The sequence below is a fragment of the Scomber japonicus genome, chromosome 13 (genome assembly GCF_027409825.1).
Source record: "Scomber japonicus isolate fScoJap1 chromosome 13, fScoJap1.pri, whole genome shotgun sequence".
Taxonomy (NCBI): domain Eukaryota; kingdom Metazoa; phylum Chordata; class Actinopteri; order Scombriformes; family Scombridae; genus Scomber; species Scomber japonicus.
The window spans coordinates 30748806-30772244 of NC_070590.1; the positions used below are offsets into that span (position 1 = coordinate 30748806).

General features: G+C 38.6%; 1 protein-coding gene across 1 annotated transcript in view; it reads right to left on the bottom strand.

Moving 5' to 3' along the window:
• ska2 (spindle and kinetochore associated complex subunit 2) overlaps positions 1-23198 on the bottom strand; it is a 32229-nt gene extending 9031 nt beyond the window's left edge. The window contains exons 1-5 of the mRNA XM_053332260.1: positions 23076-23198; positions 13595-13687; positions 12924-13100; positions 5314-5388; positions 912-954 (exon numbers count right to left, since the gene is read on the bottom strand). Of these exons, the coding sequence (XP_053188235.1) occupies positions 912-954; positions 5314-5388; positions 12924-13100; positions 13595-13687; positions 23076-23108 (421 nt within the window). The 5' untranslated portion in view covers positions 23109-23198. The remainder of the gene's footprint in view (positions 1-911; positions 955-5313; positions 5389-12923; positions 13101-13594; positions 13688-23075) is intronic.
• Between the last annotated feature and the right edge of the window lie 241 nt (positions 23199-23439).

Sequence of the window (23439 nt, forward strand, 5' to 3'; positions counted from 1 at the left end):
AGCGGAGCTCTGTGGGCCGGTGCATGTCCCTGCCCCCAGGCCAGGAGAGTTACCATGGCAAAAACTAAATAAATAAAAAAAACGAGCAGCCATCGGCCCATTGTTGATCGGCCCACCGGGAAAAATCCTGGTACTCCCAATGGCCAATCCACCCCTGGATGTAGGCATCTGTGTATTGATAATTTTATCATTGCAATTTTGCAACTTTGTAAAAGATGTCATTGATTTTCATTTATTGTATGTTCCATCTACCTGCCCAGGGACTACGGGCGGAAAATAGCAACTTAATAAATCCCTGAAATATGTATTTTTTTCTTGTTATATACAAGGTTAATGTTTTATTGCGCAATGTCCCTGTTTAAATAAAATAAAATAAAAATTACAATTATTTAGTATGGGCATACAAGGCTGGAATGTTGTGCCTTTATTCCGCCTCCCTGTTCTGTATAAAAGGTACAGAAACAGCTGCAGGGGTATAGTCACAGAGGCAGGACAGCTGTGGTCGAGCGAGCTTGAGAGTGAATGAAGTGAGGGAGCGTTGGGACCGAGAAAGCCAGTGAACCAGATCAATAAAATGTTATTTTCTGATTGTTTCACAGCGGTTACGTTCAACAGCACTAATAAACACACCAAGTCTCACACAACACTGCTCAACCCTTTATGAAAAACATTAACATTGGCACAAAAGAGCAGAATCAGCTTGGCATAAGGTGGACATATGTATATTTTAAATGAGTCTTTTATTATGCCAGAGGCCAAACTTACTTGCCTATCCCCACACTTCATCCTGAGGGGAACTTAAAATGTGTTTAAAAGATTTCATAGTAATCCATCCTACAGCTGATATTTCAGTCTGGACCAGAGCTTGTCTATTCTAGGGCTGTGGAAAGAATTGAGGGTAGGAGACTTACTTGGTGGGTGTTGTTGGCCAGACATTTCTACAAAGGGAGGCACCTGGAAGAAAACATTAAAAAAGTTGAGTTCAGTTTGCAATCATCTGTCAGGTAACTGAATAATCTCAGAATCCTGTTTGTTTCAGTGGGCAGGAATCCTCTGCCCCAGAGTAGGATTAAGAAAGCAACCTTATTGATCCTTTGGGATAAAGCATATGTGAAAGAATGGAAGTAAATTTCAATGCTGGATTTGGTCTTTGACATCTGAATTATGCATTTATGACTTTGAAACAGTTTCAAGTTTTAAAAAAATATTTGGACTAAAAAAACAAAAAACTTATATATGACTCAACAGAGAAATCCTACTTAAGACACAGGGTCAGCATTCAAGAGAGTCTTGTGAAACTATCCTATGAGATAACCTTTACATTTTAACATAATGTCTTATAATAGGAATTTTGCATCACACACCATAAAAATACTGCCTTCACCTGACGCTCAACATTAACATAATATAATTATAGCTTTTGTGGAGTTTATGCTATGATTACCGTATTTCCTAAAATAAAAGCCAGGTCTCCAAACCAACAATGAACTTAGTATTGTGTTTTGTCAAAGCCTGATATATCTTATTCCTCTATGCCATAGACCTCCATTGTTGTCTAAAAACTATATTAAAAAAAACAGCTGTCCTCATGTGCCACAATGATTCTTTTTTAAATGATATATTTTGGTCATTTTTTACAATTAAAAAATATGAATAAAATTCTGCTTTTCTGCACTTTTGCAGCGATTACTCTCAAGATGTTCTTATTGAGACTTTTTGTCAGGTTTCCTGACACAAATTATGAAACTCGAGGTTATTTGTTTATTGTACATATAAAAAATTGACGAAAATATATATTTGAAAAATAAGCCTGGTTGCACATGAGGGATATTACTAGTCTGAATGTCATATAGTTGGTTTGACATCATTCACTCAAATGGCTGAAGCATAATAGGTTTGTATTTTGAAAGTCAAATGAATGGTGAATATTAAACTAACTTATTTCCTTCGCTTCATATCTCAATCAAACTAGACTGGGCAAAATTAATTCATTCGAAAACTAATTACAAAGGCTTGAACAGGCTCAGCAGGGGGATGGCGTCACAGATGACAATAAAAAGAAAATTGACGCAGTCAGAGTTAGGTTGAACAACATTTTGAGATTACAGGCCGAATTTCAAATTCATAGGACTAGAAGGAACTATTATTTTAACGGCTTGAGACCAAGTCATCTGCTCTCTCTTAGTCTGCAAAAATTTGAAAAATTTTCCAACATTGTAGCTATCAGCTCAAACCAAAATCTGTTGACTGCTCCCAAAGAAATTAACACTGCATTCCAAAATTATTATGCAGAGCTATACAAATCTGAAATTTCACTGGACAAAACTAAATGTGAATCCTTTTTACAAGATTTAGAGCTTCCCACCCTTGAGCAAGAAGCTGCACAGCGCCTAGGGGAACCAATCACTCTGACTGAGTTGAGAGGTGCTATAGCTGGTATGAAAAAAGGCAAGTCTCCGGGATGGGATGGGATACCCCCAGAGTTTTATCTCACCTTTTGTTAAGAACTGGGACAATACTTTTTAGCCATGATTCATAAAGCTATTGAAGTTGGTTCCTTTTTCAATGACATGAATGCTGCCTTGATAGCTGTACTGCCCAAGCCCAATAAGGACGCCACGAAATGTGGGAACTATAGACCATTGTCTATCCTTAATGCAGAAATTAAAATCTTTGCCCGTATACTAACCTCCCGAATAGAACCCCACATAGCCACATTAATTAATAGTGACCAGACAGGCTTTGTGAAATCAAGACTTGCTTCTGACAATGTACGGCGTCTACTTCATGTAATTCATGCTGCCAGGGATATTCCCTCCCCATGTGCAATATTGAGCCTCGACGCAGAAAAAGCCTTTGATAGGCTAGAATGGGAATACTTGTGGGTGGTTTTGCAGCGCTTTAAATTGGGTTCAACTTTTATTAAGTTAACTAAACTACTATACAATAACCCATCTGCAATGATTAACACAAATTGCATTATATCAAATAAGTTTAATTTGTCTCGCTCGTGCCGACAAGGATGTCCGTTAAGCCCTTTTCTTTTTATTTTGTCATTAGAGCCCCTCGTACAGAAAATTCGTCAACACCCAAATATTTCCCCCATCACCTTTAACAACACCACACACTTCATATCGCTATATGCTGATGACATATTATATTTCGACAGAGCAACCTCATCATTACCGCATATTCTGGATACTTTTCACGAATTTAGTTCTTTGTCCGGTTATAAAATCAATTGGACAAAATCTGCGCTTCTCCCTTTAAACTCTAAATTGAACCTGAGCTCATTACCTCAGCACATCCCAGTGGTCAAGCAATTTAAATACTTGGGGGTGGACATTTTTCCCTCTTTAACTACTATTGCCAATAAGAATTTTCAGGGCATCTACAATAAAATTGAGGCGGATCTAAATAGATGGTCTCACTTGCCAAAATCAGTACAAGCTCGTGTGTCAATAATTAAAATGGATATTTTACCACGCATAAATTTCTTTTCTTCGATGTTGCCCTTACCACCCCCAATTGACTACTGGAAAAAAGTACATTCTCTGGTCTCTAGGTTTATTTGGGGAGGGAAACGGCCGCGTGTGAAGTTAACCACACTTCAACGTGATAAAACAGAAGGTGGTCTTTCCATGCCCAACTTCAAATACTATTTTTGGTCATTTGTATTGAGACCGCTCACTGACTGGCTTAACCCCAATTCTGATCCGTGTTGGAAACCTATAGAAAAGAACCTGGCATCCCCACACAGACTAGAGGATCTGATTTACTCCACTGCTAAGCTGCGACTTGGTCCCATAATGAGTTTCCTCTTATCAACATGGATTATTGCTGAGAAGGAATCTAAGAGTACATGCAGATGGCACAGGAATAGTCCACTCTTTCATAATTATTCTCTACTCACTGGGGGGGTCCCATTCTCATCTTCGGAATGGAGCTCTAGGGGTATCCATGTTTTGGCTGATGTTTATAATGAGAATGGGCTTCGTGATTTCAATGATTTGAGACTGTCTTACCAACTACCTGGATCATCTTTATTTCTGTACTTCCAATTACGATCATCTATGAAAGCATATGGAGTGCCATGGAATTCTCCTCCTACTGCTCACCCTTTGCACTCCATATTGTACAACAAAGGACGAAAAAGAGGTTTGGTCTCCCAAATTTATTCACTTATCCGGGACACTTCTTATAAAACCCTTCCTATTGTACATGTGTGGTCTAACGAAATGAAGCACTATATCGGAGGTGACTCATTGAACTGGGAAAAAATTTGGTCCTCAATTGTCTTTGCTTCTAAAAATCCAAACCATCAACAGATCCATTTCAATTATATCCACAGGACTTACCTCACTCCGAGGAGAAACTTTTTCATGAAACGTTTATCATCTCCAAATTGCACCCTGTGCTCAGATGGACTTGCAGGCTCATATTTACATATGTACTGGGAATGTAAGGATGTGAAGCTTTTTTGGGGGGAGGTCTGCTCTACTTTATCTAATGTACTGGAAGTCACTGTGCCATGTTCTCCCATTGTGTTACTCCTGAATGATACCACCTCATTAAAATTGGCATGCTGGAAAAGACGTATCCTCCTAACGGGCATCACTGCTGCCAAAAAGATGCTGGCTTTACGCTGGAAACCTCCACATACAGTTACCAAGCCCCATTGGATCAACACATACATTGACATAATAAATATGGAGCTTTCAGTGGCAAGAATACACAGTGATGGAGCTGATACTATTCTAGCATGGCAAACAATGGCAGATAAGATCCAGGAATTGCTGTAATTTCTATGTCTATTTACATCTCTTGTTAAAACATGGTCTGTCATATCCTGTAAGAGTTTTATATTAGATCCAAATTTGGGGGGTGGGGGGTTGTCGCCTGGTCTCTTTTTTTTTTTTTTCTTTCTTTCTTTCTTTTCTGTCATCTCTTATTTTCCTTATTTTTAATTTCTATTATATTGCAATATACCTTTTTACTTGTATCGGACTGCTGTACTTGTTTTACTTGAAAAGCAATAAAAAAGTTGTTCACAAAAAAAAAATTAAACTAACTTAATGTCGCTTGAAAATCATTCTGTACCTTTCGTATAGGATTTCATCTACAGGATTGCATCTCCCTAAAAACTCTTATCCAGAACATAACCTGCTAGGTTAGCCGTTCAGCATAAGTTACCATGGTGATTTACCCCGGTAAGAAGTGAACCAGCGTTGTATGACGGAAAACCCAGAGTTAACTCTAAAGTTACCTCGATAAGAGAAAATCCAGCTTCGTAGTACAGGCCTCAGGTCTTACCTCAGTTGTGGTCTGACTGATGGCGGAACCAAGGAACTCTGTTGACTCATGCTCTGACTCTGTCAATGTCTGAACCTGCAGTATGTTTACAAGGACAGAATCAACAGTTTGTAACCACAGCTATAATATCATTTTGTATAATGAAATGCCATGGCATGTAGTTTTCTGTGATGTCATTGGCATTGTTAGTACATTCACACCAAGGCGTCCACATCTGTTCTTTTTTAAAGAAAGCCATCATTTCAGTAGGTTAGTGGTTCGGAAGCCAACTCAGACATGTTATCTAGAGACATAAAGTATAAAAGTAGGACAATATGCCTTTTTACAAACAGAGTCAACAACTTGAAATTTGTAGTACTTTTATATAATGGTGTAATATAGCAACAAACCACATAAAATGCAATGAATAAATTCTTAGACAATAGATTTATGTTCACATTAAAAAGAAACAATGTACATATCATTGATACAGGTCTTAAATACACCTTTTACTGTGTAAATTCCCTGAGTGTTACTAAAGCTGGGCATTGTTTAAATAGCAGGTGCCACTGTACGAGTACATTGCTCGCAATGTAAGGTCTAGGCTCCAGTTTATGTGCTCACACTGCATGGTCCAATGGTCTGCTGCAACTTCACTGCTCACACTATACGAGTGAAATAAACACGTAGGATCCCCTGAGCCTAGAACTGTGTGACTATTTTAAAGAAGAAAAAGAAAGTTGGTAGCCATGCTGTCCAAGGAGAGATGCGCTTGCCTTGGCCATATGTGCTGTCCAGTACAGCTAGACATCTGAGAAAAAAACAGAGGTGTGTATGGACACTTGGGATTCATATTTTTCCCGAAAATAAGACATTTTAAATAACGCTTTTTCAAAAATGCAAACCATTAACAAAGCCCTAGTCATTTCAAGCTACACTAAATGCAACAAGGAGACATTATGCACATATTATGCATACATGGGCCGCTCTGACCTTTTTTTGTGTACTTTTCTTATCATTATTAAGGCAAAAGAACACAATTTATGTACATTAAAATAATAATGAATAGGCTATAAGATTAAGCTTAGTTTGCATACAGCGTGCTGCGTGGACTTCATTACTAAGGATCGACCAATAATCGGCATGGCAGATAATATCGGCCGATATTCGGCATTTTTATGATAATCGTCATCGGCCGTTTTTTCCACCGATAACCGATAAAATAAGTTTATTTTAAAACACGCTCCTTTGGCTCTTATGCAGCCGTCTCTCTCTGCCTGAAGTCACCACTCTTGGCTGTGTAACAATGTCCCGCCTACAGCGCCCACTGATTGGCTGCACGGCACAATTGACAGCCAATCAACACTGCAGCTTCTAGATGCAGCGCCACAGAGAAGAGAGGAGAGGACTGCTCCGTGAAGCAGCAGTGTGGTGTTTGAAGGCAAGGCAACAGAAAATGTCAAAGTTGCAATAAAAATACTATATGGTGAAGTTTTAAAGACACAACAACCTTATTATGATCAGTTTCAATGAAAACATTTGGACCTACCTGCCTGCCTATATTCACATCAAGTGTGACACGATTTTGCAAATAGCTTAAATGAAACGCTTCTAAAAATAAATAGCACCGCGGCAAAAAAAAAAAAAAAGAAGAAAAAATGATCAAGTAAACATGACACAGTTTGTGTTATTCTACAAAAGTTTAAGGTCTTTTTATCACAGATTTTCACAGTGTACAAAAACAAACAAACAGTATACTGTATTCAGTCTAATCCCAAGTGTGTTATTCTAAATTTTGACACCAAACTTTTTTACTGCAAATCAATATCTGTTCTAAATATCGGTTATCGGTTTCCTTGATTACTAATAATCGGTATCGGCCCTTAAAAAACCATATCGGTCGATACCTATTCATTACATCTGCGGCACCGCTGCTACCACTATTATAAAATGCTAAGTTTATTGTCTGTGACTGTGATCCTCATAAAAGTAATATTTTACAAATCTGCATTATATAAACTAACGAAATTTGTTAAAGTAAGTCATTTGGTGACTTCTAAGTCAGTCTATTCTACAGTTACTCCGCTTGCAAGGTTTATTTTTTGTTTTTGTTTTGCTGTGTGCCCCCGTGCAACCCTTATCAAAATCCAACAATGTGCAGACAGATCAGTGTAGCGGACACAGCATCAGTACGGCTCAGAACATCATCTGGTCAGAGTCACCTTTGACCCTGAGATGAGTAAATTGGACCAGGTTTGATATAGAGACTGACATGGTCTCTCTCTTGGACAAACAAAGATCCATTAACATTCCATTGAGCAACCAAAACTGTCAAGATCTACATAAAAGTAACAATGGGGTAATAAGACAGCAATGCCAGCTAATGTTAGCCTGCGTTATCTGGCACTGCTAACTTTAGCAACATTTTTGGTAAAACCTACATTATAATAAGACATTACTGGTATTCTCGGTTTGCTAATATTACATTTGTCAAGGTTAGTTACAGATTAGTGACTTTGTTTGTACAGTAAATGCATTCGTGGTGTGTTTGTAAGGATTTGGGAGACTCTGCTAGTAATGGAGGGGGAGATGACTACAGCTAGTGCTCCAGCACCCAGAGGCTTTTTGTCCGCTGGCTCCTCAATCATCTGTGCTTCACTGTGGTTTACACCTTTACACTGTTCATCAGGTATGGGTATTACTCATATCTATCTATCTTCTATCTATAAATGACAGGAACGTCTGTCTGTCTGTTATTCGCATATCTGTCGAACCGTTCATGCGATTTGCTACGGGCACGAGTAAGTGCAGTCGCAAGTTTGACGTTGTTTGGATAAGAAATGTAAAAGATATAGATAAATATATAGGTAAAAGAAGCACACATTTGCTGTTGCCACACTAGCAGCTGGCCACTCCCCCTCTCACACAGCACACTGAGCACAGCGCAGGTCAGAGTTACCCGGGATTTCCACCAGATCCGTGAGCGCAGTTCATCACTGTATGCTATGTCAATTTCCTCCAAAAAGGCATGGAACTGGCGGTGCTGTAGGCCCCTGGATCTGATGTAATTTATGCATTTGAGGATGACATCACACATCACTAGGGATGGGCATTTGAATACATTTTCTTGATCGATCATCTGGAAAATTAACGATCAATTATCGATTAATCTTTTTTTTTTAATCTTAAAAATGCCACGATACGGGACACTTGTAAAAGCAGCTGAGCCCGAAGCTCCGAGCCAAACCTCTTCACATATCAATCAATAGAGCACTCTTAAACACAATTGAGCCTCTTTGAGAAACACTTCCATAAAAAACAATCAAATCTAATAACTTAATTTTAAAAAAAAAACAGAATATTACTCCGGACTGACAGTTTTTACCAAAATATAACGTTAAAGGACTCCAAAATGCAGCCAGCCGAGCCGAGAGAGACAGAGATAGTGTTACTTCACAATTCTGCTTACTTAACTAGAGCCTCATAAAACAACAAGAGTGACTCACCTAAAGGCTACAGTAGTGACTGTCCACTGCTAACAAAGTAAAGTAACTCCAGCCTACTGATTCTTGTTGATTAGCCTGTTAGCATGTTAGCATGCTCAGGGATCAGTGAGCGCAGCCTGGTGACAGGACCGAAGTAGCCGGGATGCAGAGGCATTGTGGTGCTATCCTGGGTAGCCTGGCCAAGGTGCAGGTTTACAATGAACTCTAGTTTTAGTTTGAAAAGGTCCCACGCCAAACTTCACCTTGACCTCTTCATGTTTACGTTTGATATCTACGGCAGCTGGTAGGTAGCTGAGCCGTTTTCTCTGTCAAATATCTTAACTTCCATGACAGACCAGCATTCGCAATTGTGTCACACAGTTGCTCAAACACATTGTTGGTGGTGGTACAGCCTTGCATTGTTTTAATACTCAGTAATTCCATAGACAAAAATATTGGTGCATTCGTCCAGAGTCACAGAGTATGCGCTGAAACTTTTGCCTTTGTCACATAGCTGATCATAAATATCACTTGACAACTCGGTAATCCGCTCTGCTACCGTGTTGGCTGAAAGGCTGATGTTACTTTCTTTCTGGACACATGGTATTCACAAATTCCATGCAGTCTTTTAAAAACTGGTCTTCACTATCATCTCACTCACCACGTAACTTGCTTCAACAGCCACATCAGCTTCCTTCCTGGCCTTCTAGGAAACGTTTTGTTGAATTGATAACCCTTTCTTTAGCTGTGAAGCTTGTTTGTTCATCTCTTCTCTCTAGTATTTATCATACTCCCCTGAATGCTTCTTTGAATAATGCTGCTTCAGGTTATATTATTTTAACATTGCAATCTTCTCTATACAGATGAGGCAGGTGGCATTTCCCCTGAACTAAAAAAAATAATAATCTAGCTCCCACTTCTCCTGAAAATGTCGGTGCTCATCATCAACTTTTCTTGTAACCTCTTAATACACGCCCCTATTTTTTATGTTGTTAGCCTAAACGACATGCCCAAGTTGTGAGCAGCACAGATCCCACATAGTTTGAGACTCAGATATGTGTCTGGTATCATTGGAAAGGAAACACTCTCAGGATTCTTGTAAAAGTGTCTGTGTGATTCTGTGACTTACTGACAAAGAGTGGCAGAGGTTACAATGATGGGGTTGTTTACTCACCCATAGGTTTGCCTTTACAATGACATGAGTACAGACATTCAGGGACCTCTCAGCAGGATATAGACACAATGAGGCCACAGCCACAGGTCTTGGCTTCATGCAGTCCAAATTTGGAGTCAAAAGACCAGAAGATGAATTTTATTAGTTATTTTTCAACAGGTATGTCCATGCATTTTCCTTAGGTACTTTTTGGAGACTCCAAATGGACACGTGATTACCAAAACTGTATAACCACAATCAAACACCTATAACTTCACAACCCCTTTGCCTACAATCAAAATCTTGGTCTCTAATGAAAGCTGACACTTTGAGGATCCCTGCTACTATTTGGATGTCAGTCAATCTGGAATAGGATGACAGAAGCATTATCACAATAACCTTTTTTTTTTTTGTTTGGCCATATCTATCTATCTATCTATCTATCTATGTTTATTTTTCTACAAGTCATATGTCAAGTCAAACAGGAACCAACCGTGTACCAAAATGCAGAGTGCGTAATGATATATGGTTCAACTCTTTTACGCACCGGAAGCACGCCGGTTACGCTTGGAGTTTGTTTATGGACAGCCAAACTTGATAGCTTAGTGTCATACACCGTTGGAAACCTCTGACTATTGGCTAAAAGGTTATCAACTTCATTTCACCGAATATTTCCATAGGCTGGAACAGCTGTCAATCAAAGACATGTCATCATTGTCGTCGGTCACATGTCCTCATTGGCTTTGGAGACATGTACTGCCTAATCCTAAACACCAATTGGCTTGTGTGTCGTGTCGTCAGAAGCAGAAAAGGCTCACGGTCGTCAACATCTAGTCACGTGTACTCTGAGATGGACGTGCAGGTCAGGAAATGACGTAAACGGACCGTATATGGTTTGTTATTTGTGTTATTACGTTACGTGTTGGACTAAATACATGTTGACATATTGAGGAAAGTATTTCGGTTTTATGGAAACGGATTTCATATTTCACAAGAATGGATACTTGGCGAGCTGTACAGAAAGTGCTGAGTCATAAGATGATCGTTGTGGATAAAGGGAAGACTTTGAAGGTATGTAGGCATTATAGCTTTTCTTACTTACCTCAGGGGCTAGCCGAGCTAATCGCTAATACTATTACGGCTGTGAGCAACCATATAAGTCGCGAGTGGTCTTGAATGAATCAGGAGAATCTAAGCTTTCTAACAATGTACGGCATGAATATATATGTTTAAGGGTTAGTGTTTAAAACATTCAGAAGAACTTGTCGCTACCTCCCAACATCTGTCCCGTGGGCGCAACAGCGTGCATTGAGAGGTTAAATGTTGACAGTAACATCTTGACCTCTCAACAAAAGAGCAATTTTGATATTTTCTTATGCCCTCGGATGCGCAACAAAGGTCAATCGCAGCATACCGTTGCTATGTCAACCAATCACACACATGATTGTGATTATGTCAACATATTCACACACACACACTTTTTCTATACTATCAGTTGCCTGTTTTACACCAAAATGCCTTGTGCAGATAAATGTGAGAGGAGGATTTTTTGGTCGTTGGATATTGCTGAAAGCAAAATTATTGTTGATCTTTGTTTTTTTCATATTGGTTACCACTAAACAGCCAAGCTGCAAAGTAAACAATCACTATATCTATAAAGTATATCATGATCAACATATTTCCTTTTCAACTGTCTTTTAGATTAGGGTGCTACGTGAGGTCTCCACTGAGTTTAGGTGAACTTTAGGTTTATAAACAACTTCTTCAGCAGAGAGCTAGCAACACAGGTCCCCATTTGTGACGGTCACAGATTTTGGTGTAACACCGGTTAAAACAAGGGAAAATATATTTTTTCAGACAATACTTGCATAAAATATTTAAAATAAATAATACACTTTTCTGAGGTAATGAGTATTCACGTCCTTGCCAAGATATAGAAATTATTACTTTGATTTTTGTTTTTAACATGACTGTTTTCATTAGCAACTAGATCATACTTCACAATGTGATTACACATGTAAAGCCTAACCTTTCCATGCATTGGGTCCATTATATTACAATTTAGTGTGTGTGTCATAGCCTATATAAACTGTTTTCAGAAATCCCATTATCAATATATATTGACTGTGTTAAGGCCAAGCTCAGTGAGATCGATCACCACCAAAAGAGACTGAAGAAGATATTGGAGCCACCTCAGGTTACAGGTACTCATACTTTCTGATTAGCCCAGCTGATTCATCCTGCAGTTAACAATGATGATTTACAGACATAATCTTATTCACAAAAGGCCTAACATGGCCTTCGTTATGTGGATCTAATTTCAAACAACTATCTGACGTAACTACACTCATGGATTATCATTTAGTAAACTGCATAAAAGCCACATTTGAAATATTTACTTTTCAGCTGAGCACTGTGAGGACAATCAGCAGCAAATGAGACTGAAGAGATCATTGGAGACACCTGCAGCTACAGGTACTTATACTTTCCAATTAACCCTTTCAGACGAATGGCAGCTCGGCAGTGGAAAACAACAGACAAAACCAGAAAGAGGAATCAAAACTTAAGAGCATGGACAGCTCCACACCAAGTCGCACATGCAGTTCCATTTGATACATCTCACATGGATTTAGTCTGCATTTCCTGTACTGCTGTTATGTTCCCTTGGGAGACACAATTGCATGTATTATATCAATTCTATATAAAGATTGTAAAGCAAGTTCTCCTTTTGGTCTCTGTGCACAAGTGTGTTTGAGACACATACTTACTGTGACCTTCATATACAAATATATACATTCTTCTCACTGCTTTAATCTATGAATGTGTGTCTTTTGGCAAGTAAACATGCTGCACTGTTCTAGTTATAATAATTGTGATTGACCATTAACAACTGGCAATCACAAAAGTTTTACAATGTGAAACATTACCCCAACTATCTCTACTATATGTGCACAAGACGGTGTTTGTACAGTGAGCATGCTGTTTGTGTGTACCTCCACATCAGTTGTCTGTTGGAAGTGTTGGATCAGCCCCATGACAATGATGAAGTTGTCTCTGATAGAGTCCATGGACTCTTTTTGTGCTTCTGCGATCTCCTTCAGCTGAGAGCACAATGCTGTGTGTTTGGCCTTGATGGCTCTCAGGTTCTCCAGCATCACTGCTGGATTCTCCTGCAAGCAAAGTGTTAACCATTAGCCTCATAACCTGTGCACATTTAAGCATCCAGTCTTAGTTGTTGTTTTTTTTTGGCACATTTCACAATGTATATTGTTATTGTTATTGTGCAGTGAGAGGACTGTGGTGAAAAACCAAGGAAGTTAGAGGATAAGGTAGAATACATGGGACTTCAAATATTAATCTTTAAGATTATCAGAATTTAATTTTACACTACAAAATTATACAAAAATGTATTATTACACGTTGGTTAAACTTCAAAACTAAAGGTAATTTGTTGACTTTGCTCTGATGAAACAGGTATCACTCTGTACTCTCTGGTTTGCAGGGGTGTTGGGCTGCAGGCACCCAGAAGCTGTAGCAACCGCCCTCAACTGCACCCAAAAAAACCCTTTAAATTACTGTATTGTTTTGTCTGTGACTATGTCTCAAATAATGTTGTTAGTTGTATGAAAATGTAAAATAAAAGCTGTGGCATTTCAGTTAATACCTCAGTGGGACATCCATTCTCTGCACTGTTGTTGATGAAATCCAACTTCAGACGCCTCTCAATGTATTCCAGGTCTGCCTCTGACTTCTGGAACTGCAAAGACACTCTGCTTTATGCTCTGATAGAAGACTGGTAAATTGACCCTGCTTCCCTCTCCTCATAAGTGGAACTAGGTTTAGTCTTAAATGTAATGTAATACATTACCTGAATTTCCGTATCAATACCAAATTATTTTATTTAACAAAAGAAGCCAAAGTTCTCAAATGTTGTTTCCCAAAACCTAAGATGCAACCTAAATGTCTTGTTTTGTCTTGACTAGGGCTGAAACAATTACTCGAATTATTCGATTACAAAAAATTATCAAGGCAGTTTTTCATGAATCAAAGCTTCGTGTTATGCATTTAACTTGTTTATATGACGTTCTCCGCTTGTGTTTTACACGGATGGTTATTACTGATGCACATCGCGTTACTCGCTATGTCGCGGAGCAGTTCACTAGAGAGTGAAAACTACAAAGTGTGTGCGGCATCTAGTTGCGCACACACACACACACACACACACAGACACACGCACACAGACACACGCACCGACCCGAACCGATCGGTTTTCTATCGTTTATTTGCCCGTCATGTCTTCTTTTTCTCACGTCACTGTGTGGATCATTAAGCTTGTTGTTCTAGTTAGTGAACTATTAGTTTCTACCTGCTGAGAAGATCTCAGTCAGCCAGTCAGCAGTAGGAGATGAGGAGAGGAGCAGGGAGAGGTTGATCTCAGGTCTCTACACTGAGGTAGGAGGAGCAGGGGAATCTAGTGCACTTAAAATGTATGGTAGCCTAATGATGCAAAAATTAAAATCAGTCACACTAAAAGTAAGTAAGTTCATGCATTTGTTTCAGATGGCACTGAAGTTAAATCCAATAAATGGGTTTAGTTTTTATTAAAACAATTGAATATTCAGACCAAATAGCCTTTGTCTAAGTTATAAATCTTGTTTCAAAGTAATTTGACTTTACTGTATCATTATTTTCATTTATTTGTTTCAGAAGGTAATGCAGTTAACGCAATAAATGGGTTTAGTTTTGAATAAAACCGATTTGATTGTTCATGTTCAGAGACATCTCTTTTTTCCTTTTTCTCATTTTTACTTTCGCTATTTAATGGAGGCAAAATAATTTATTCGATTACTCAATTAATCAATGAAATAATCAATAGAATACTCGATTACAAAAATAATCGATAGCCGCAACCCTAGTCTTGACCAACAGTCCACTACCCAAAGATATTCAGGTACTGTCATATAGGACTAAAGAGACCAGAAGATATTTACATCTAATAAGCTGGAACCAAACAATTTTAGCATTTTTTGATGAAAGTAACCAATTGTCTATTTTAAATGAATGTTTGGAAGCCATCAAGATTTGGGTGACTGGGTGCCTTCGGTTAAATGCAAATAAGACAGAACCCCTTATAACAGCTCCAGAAAATGTTAATCCAAACATCAAGCAGTATGTGTACAGTGGGATTGTTAAGTGACTATGTTTAGTTTAGTTTTCCAGTGGTGGAACATTGCTAAATTAAGATCTGTGGTGACCAAGCTTGAGATGGAGATGATTATTCATGCTTTTATTTCTTCTCATCAAGATTATTGTAATGCTATTTTTATCTGTTTAAATCAAACTTCTCCAACCATAACCATCTCCGAACTGACCAAAATGCAGCAGCTTGGCTTTTAACTAGGAATAAGAAAAGATGACAAATCACACCAATTTTATCCTCTGCAATGGCTCCCAATTGAATTTCACATATATTTTAAAATACCTGTGCTAACCTAGAGCCTTGCATGGTCAAACACCTCAGTATATTGCTGACCTCCTCCTCCCTTTTATGCCAAAAAGTGCTCTTGGGTCTGTTGAACAAAAACTTACTGGCTAGGAAATCCAAGGTGACCATGTTTTTCAAGCTGTTGCACCCAAGTTATCAAATGTGCTCCTCTTATTGCTGAGATTCCTAGAGTTCTGTAATATCTATATGAAGAAGCTGAAAACAGGCTTTTGATTAGTGACTCCAATTTATTTACTGCCTTTTCTTTTTTGCTTATGTCTGTGTTTTGTAATTTTTGAAAGTGTTTATGTTTCAGCCCTCATATGTTTATTGTTGCTGTGATTTTAAGTTAGTTTGTGCTGATTGTGTGATTTATATATTTAATTTAGCCTTAAATCATGTATTTTTCATTATGAAAAGCACTTTGTGATTTTGTATCTGTGAAAGGTGCTATACACATAAACTTTTTTTGACTAATGGGTTAATTGTTGTGGCTGTACACGTAAACACAAACGGCAATAAAATAACTGCAGTATTTCCCCTAGAAAGTTTTGTAGCAGCTGTGCTGTGTATTGGTAACTTAGCAACACTAGGGGGGCCTGGGGGTATGCTCCCCCGGAAGAAAATTTTGAAAAATAATAGGGCTGCAACTAACGATTATTTTGATAAACGATTAAGTAGTTGATTATTTTTTCGATTAATCGATGAATCGGATAAAAAAATATTTTTTTATTTCCACCCCTTCATTCAAAAACAAAAACATTTTTTCAAATTGACAATGCAAAAAAGTGCTCAAACAACATGTTGCTGCTTGGACGTCCCTGAGTTGTTAAAGTAATATTAAATTATAAATAATAATTTAAACAAAACAACTAAATGTTAATGTCTGATAGCTTTAACAAAATAACATACACATGTATGCTACACAAAAATATTAAAAGTATTATTAAGATAAATATTAATAATGGTTTATTTTTGTAGTAACCAGTTTTACTTTTTCCATCATTAGGCTTCCATACAAACTATGTGCGCTAGATTCCCCTGCTGCTCTCCTCATCTCCTACTGTTGACTGTGAGATCTGAGCAGGTAGAAGCTGATAGTTCACTAACTATAACCAGGGAGCACACTGCAACAAGGTTAATGATCCACACAGTGACATGATATCATTGATATGATGCGCAAAAGCCATAGGAAACCGATCGTTTTTTGTGCACGCGCTCAGTCACTCTCTAGTGCGCGCTGTTGCTTGCTCGCTCCAGATTCCAGGAGGTTGTGTCTCATTTGCGGGCGTCAAGGAGCCGCTATCAATATGCGGTAGACTCACAGGACGTCCAGGAGAGTCTGCTTTTATACTCCCCTACTTCAGTAGCTTATGAAGGGAGGGGGCAGGTTGTGTTATGAAGCCTACACCGAAGTCAAAAGCGAAGTTATATGGTTAACTAGCTGCTAGCAACTTCTAATGAAAGTGATCAACACAGTTAACGTCACGTTACTTCAAGCACAGTCATTTTTGCAGCAGCGCTGGGAATTCAACAGTGGCGATGCATAGAGGAAACACTGAACTGTCAACACAAAATAGTCTAAAACTGGAAAAAATATAATTTGAATGAGGATGTATCTAATCAATCAACTGACCAGAAGTTAAACTTTTGCTTTGAGGAACAGTTTTTAATATTCTATATGCTACAGACATATTTTGATTTGTATCAAAAATGTATAGATGTGACTTCCGGTTATGGATGTGTAGGGAGCAGACGCACAGTGCCGACCTCCACTCACTAGCTTGTTGAAATTAGCCTTCTACCGATTCTTTAGTGAAATAACTTGCCACCGAAACAGACTGAAGTAACAACGAGGGAAGATAAAAACCGGTTAGTTCCCACACTGACTGCTAGCAGCAACGGCAGTGGGCTAGTTGACAAATCCCTACAATGGATCATATCCGAGATGGAAAAGGGGATATAAAGGAGGCGATTGAGGGACGTTTGACTAAAAAACAGAGCCCGCAGAAAAAAACCTGAGGCTGGTCGGCTTTCCAGAAGGAGTGGAGGGGAAGGACACGGTGCCATTCATACAAGAATGGCTAACCAAGATACTCGATATGGATTGGGAAACTTTGGAAGTGGAGCGTGCTCAAAGATCTCTGTTACAACGCCCAGCCGACGGTGCTAGACCCTGTATTTAGATATTTGCCAAGGTTATAGCTACCAGACTGGAGAAAGTGAACCCTAGTCTTATAAATAAAGACCAGACTGGCTTCATTCAAAACCGCTTTTCGTCTGATAACACTCATAGGTTTCTAATTCACTGTGCCGAACAAACTAAAATGCCTGTCATTGCCCTTTCTTTAGGCGCCGAAAAGGCATTTGATCGTTTAGAATGGCCCTTTCTTTTCACAGTTTTACAAACTTTGGCTCAAACTTGATACGAATGATGCAGATGCTATATCTCACGTGCCAGGGCTGTCCCCGCTCCTCTTTGCGCTGGCGGTCGAGCCGCTCACAAATGCTATTAGAGCACACCCTGCCATAGAGGGCATCATGGTTGAAAATGAAAAACATATCTCGCTATATGCTGATGATATTATACTGTACTTGACTAATGTGGCGTCATGTCTCCCTGCCCTCTGCACCCTATTAGACGAATATAGCTGCATTTCTGGGTACAAAATAAACAAACATAAAAGTGTGGTAATGCCTCTAAACCCAGCTGCCCAAGGATTATCAAGGGGAAACATTTCTTTTCATTGGGAGCCCTCTAAGCTCTGTTATCTTGGTGTACAGATACTAGAGCTGGACGATTAATTGAATTTTAATCGCAATATCGATTTTGGCCTCCCACGATTATAAAAACGTAATAATTTACTTAAAGGCTGTGTAAAGTGAATTCAGACTTTTTCTTCTAAACAAAATAAAAAATTAAATAGGTGTTTCAAGATTTCTATGTTCAGGATTTAGTGAGCGGGTTTGAAAATCATTAGCATAAACCTGTAGAGGTTTATGCTAATGATTTTGCTGAGCTAGCAGCCGAGTAGCATCCATGTTTCTGGTAGAGGTGGTGACTTTGATTGACAGGTGACACTTGGTGGGGGCGGGGTTTTAGTGAACTCAGTGGGCAAGCCCACAGCATTTTGTAGCAGAGAGTTTTACACAACTTTGAAGCCTAATTTTATATATTTGGCGATTTTATCAATCATTCAAATTTGGCAGGGTGGTTAACAACACACTTTTCTGTGGCATGTCAAACTCAGAACACATATTTATTCTTACTTTACATGGACTTTAAAATGCGGCCCACCTGAATAATCATTTTATAATCACGATTTCAATAGCGCCTTCATAGGATAAGTAGTAGCTACTCGGAATACTGTCCCAGTAAGACTGAAGCAGGTACTCTTCTACGTTCTGGACATGTAGAAGTCTGGAGCAGTACTGGCGATACATCTTGGACATAGTAAAAACAATTGTGGGGTTGGAAATCCCAACCAACCCATGACTGGCACTATTGGGGGATCTATCAGTTTTACCAATCAATGTGAGAGGCAATACTCGCTTTATCAGACTAGCCCTGATCGCAGCTAATAAATGTATAGCCATTTATTGGAAAAACGAGGCGCCCCCTGGGGTTTCTTTGTGGCTTAAAGAGCTCTCATCATACTTAAAGTTAGAGAAGATCATGTTTAATCTTAAGAAAAAGCTGTCACTCTTTGATAAATGTTGGGGAGGATTTGTAACTTTTTTACTTAATAGAATATCTCCTAATTGTGATGCCCATGGTCAACACAATGCTATATAAGACAATGGTACTGCTTCATCCAAGCCTTTTCCTGTTAGTACCTTTATATCTTGTACCTACAAACTTTTGTACTTTTTATCCTGTTGTGTTTTTTATTTATCTTATTTTAATTTATTTTTTACATATGGTACACATGTCACAACTGTGAATGTAGCCCATTTTTGTAATAACTGCTACCTTAATTTAACTTATTTGTCTCACCTTACTTTTCCCCCCCTCTTGTTCTGTGTACGCCACAGACATTTGGGGTGGGAGGGGTTTGATGTTAAACACTATGATGACTCCATAACATTGTTGTTGGTTTTGTTTGTTTTTTTGTTGTTGTTGTTCTTGTTATCATTTTGAAATTTTTCAATAAATAAATTGTAAAAAAAAAAAAAAAGTGCAATACCAGCCCTACTTATAACTGAATGAAAACTAACGAACTAACTAACTAACGAACTGGTATTTTTAGCAGAAAATATAATAGCACCCTGAAAACTTGGCCATCTGTTCCATGTCTCCTGTTCTGACCACACACACTTACTTCATTAAATCAATCAAGGAAATTCTGTTCTAAAAAATACAGCAGTGTAGCAGTTATCGATCAGATATTGCTTAAAGCAGTTTTGTATTGTTAGCAGCCACAGTAGGTTTGCAGCTGTTGTACTCTAGGCCAAAAATACCCAAAAGACCCAACTTTTGTCTATCTATCCACTTGTTTGATTCAGTCTACATATGTAAAAGCAGTCAGCGCAGCAGGTCCCTGCAGTTCTCAGATGCTTTGACAATACTATTGCACTGCTAGCTGTCTCATACAGTAGTGCAATGAAGTCAGAGCACCTGCCAACAGCTGAATCTTCAGAGTAGATACATTTCCTTCACATTTCCTTCCTAATTATTTTTGGCCAATGCACTTTTAACATTGCACTGCTTCTCGTACCCGGCCATCAGAAGAACAATAAATAAAACAAAATAATAGGGACATGGAGTTAAAAGCTTAACTAAAAGTTGGAATTTCTCATGGCTCACTGAACTGTATATGTTTGAAAAATGTGAGACATTGTATCAAATGGAATGTGACTTGTTTTGTGTGGTATACGTTTGAAAACCTGACCATGAATTCAGTATGTATTCTTTTTTTATTTTATATGGATTATCCGGTCTGCCAGTCGGTCAAGTGCCAGATAACTTGGAATTGAAATGTGGGACAGACATTAAATTTGCATCAGGTAAAAGGTCAATTTGTCCAGTACTTTAGTTATAAAGTCAGGGTTTCCCACAGCACTTTACAGCTTAGACGGCCGCCTAACTGGGGACTTCCACCAGGTCTGTCAGCAGCGTGGAACAGCTGCGCTACAGTTTTGCTCCGTCCTCTGCCAGGCGTCAACTCACACCGGGAGCGTTACAGCAGCGGAGCGGAGCATGCTCTGGGAGAGAAATCTGCCTTTTAAAATGAAGTTGCACTGTTAATACAGTCATTACGCCCAAACCAAACAGTGCCTTTAGTCTACCGTAATTACTATAGTAGCAGCACAACTAAATGGCTCGATTTTGTTAACTTTTGCTTGATTTGGTAATTTTCTTTGATTTTTGTGCTTATCTCATGTGTCAGTATGCTACGTAGCTAGATGGTGTTTTTATCTGTCTGTTTTATTCCTGTTTGTTGCTGAAATACGTTAGGGAGGCTGCACGGGTTGTTTTATTTTGAAAGACGGAAGTTTATTATGCCGATTCTGTGTCTGACTTCCTGCCTGGTGCAATCTGCTCTGTTGAGCTGACGGACGCGGTGGAAATTGGGCTTTAAGCAACACACGCCTGCCGCCTTAAAAAAACAAAAAAAAAACGTTAATCCTCAGACAGGTAACTGTGACGTTACTATAGTAACAAGTTTCAGGTTAACCGGCTCAGAGTATATGAACGGCTCCAACTTAACAGGTGATATTAGCAGCGCAATGTGTAAAATGCTATGGTGCTGCGTGTTTTATCAGCTGATGTTACACAACGTCAATTTTAAGTCACTCAGATGTTTCTCATCTAACAGACCTGAAGAGAGAGAGCGAGACAGATTCAACAAAAACGTGATGCTAATGCTACTGAAGCTGAATATAACTACTTAACTGTGTAATACTATATAACTTGTAATTACTATAAAATATAGTTCAGAGAATAAGTTAACTATATAAAATAGACTCAATGATTTAACCTATGTAATCTAATTTAATCCAATACAGCAGCTGTGGTATAAATTCTACATTTATGAAGCTTAAGTACATTTTTTGACAAGACAGTGAAAATTCTGCTTAATGTTCATTATTGAGTGTATTAGGGCGCATTACATTGAATGGTGTTCCTAATATTTTGTCCACTCCATTAACATACATGAGGAGGGTAAAATATTAAGAACACCATTCAATGTAATGCACCCAAGTACATCAACACCACTTAGTACAACCTGAATAATAAACAAAGTAGAATTATCACTTTTTTTGACAATGTCAACAAAAACTGAAAATGTATAAACTTCAAAAAAAGCAGAATTTATAGCAGAGCTGTTATATTGGATTGAATTATATTGTATTCACGTGTTCCCATTGAAGTTGCAGGTGACTGTAGGTCAGAGGATAAAACTAGTATATACTAAATAAAAAATTCCTATATAATAGTTCAGAATACAATCTGAGGTAGTAATAGGATGTCTGAAATTATTATGATAGGTGTTGTGTTGTTTTGTCAAGGCTAGATTACTGTTTACTGTTTAAACGTGGTTGTCTTATAGCCTACTTACCCAGGCAGATGGCAGATCGCAAAAGTAGCCAGGACCGCCTCTGCCCTCACTTTGCAAAAAACAATCTAAAACGGCCTTGAGCATCCATGCTTTTGCTGCCATTCTTCTAAAACAGCTAATCTACTACAAGTCATAAATGCAACGTAATGCAACGCATCGCTTTGACAGCTTGTAGAGTCAAGACAGTTGTGGAGGTTACAAAATGCCGTACAGACTGACTTTGTACATGTTAATTAACAACTTTACTTGTAAATGGTTACTCACTGCGAAAAGTACCCATATATGTTGGATTGTGAGTTGAGGAAAGCTACAGAAATTGTAATGAATTTGAATGCAGGGGATTCTGAAGCTGTTCAGCCAACATGCAGTTCTGATGGAGTATGCCACAAGCTGTGTGACTGTACACTCAGTCTTGCTCACCCAAGCGTCAAATTATTCACTGTGAGAATATTACTTAAATAACGTATTAACTCAATCGTAAATCAAGATCGACTTACTATATTTTCCCTGAGCGTTCAACTGTGTCGTAGTGGGCTGCAGTGTAGCGCTCAACATGTCAGTTGCATCGATAAAAGAACTTAAATATGTGGGTGTATTTTTTGGTAGGTGGCTGTAATGTAGTGCTAACAATGAAATGCGACTTGAAAATCACCAGTGATATGTTTATGAGTGTGTGACGACTCTGCTGACACAACAGACCACAACTGCTGCTGTTTTAGCTCGAAAACTAGTTGCGACATAACACCGGCGATGTTGACTGTCTACCGAATTGATTATGATGCTACGTTCATAAAGGAGCTGTGCACATGTTAAAATGGTGGCCATGTTATTAAATATTAAAGCCAATGGGAAAAAGAATAGGTCTGTCCTGGTTTCTCGGTGGTAAACTTAGCTGCGTGTTGAAACCTACGGTTGAAACGGGTCGTAATGTGTGTGTGTTCAAAGGAAACCGCTGAGGCGAACAAAAAACTTTTAGTGAGAAAAGCTGTCTCCCGTATTAACAACAGAGTGTTAATTAATCATCAGCTGGTTGTCTGTGGTTCAACTAGGATAGGAGAGCAATTTCAGGAAATGAAATAGTTTTAAACTATGCTTACCATCGCCTCAAGCTTTTCGACTGTTGTCTCCATATTGAATAGTTTTCAGTCTTCTGCCAGCTCTGTGATTGGCCAGCTGTCAAGAATGCAGAAACCCGATTGGACAGCTGTGCGAGGTGCGCCATATTGCTGTGTCAGGGGCTTCTGCTCCGGGGCTGCAGCTGGATAGTGTTGGTCTGTCTCGCTTTGCACAATGGCTGCATTTTCACAAACTTTATTTACAAGTCATATTCCATCACTACAGCTAAAACTGTTCAGTACAGTTAACTTCGTATTTCGTAATAATTATCATGTCACAGCAAGCTCATTTCCAATCTTGAGATATATGGGGAGCCTATAAAATTTATTTAAAAAAAAACTATAA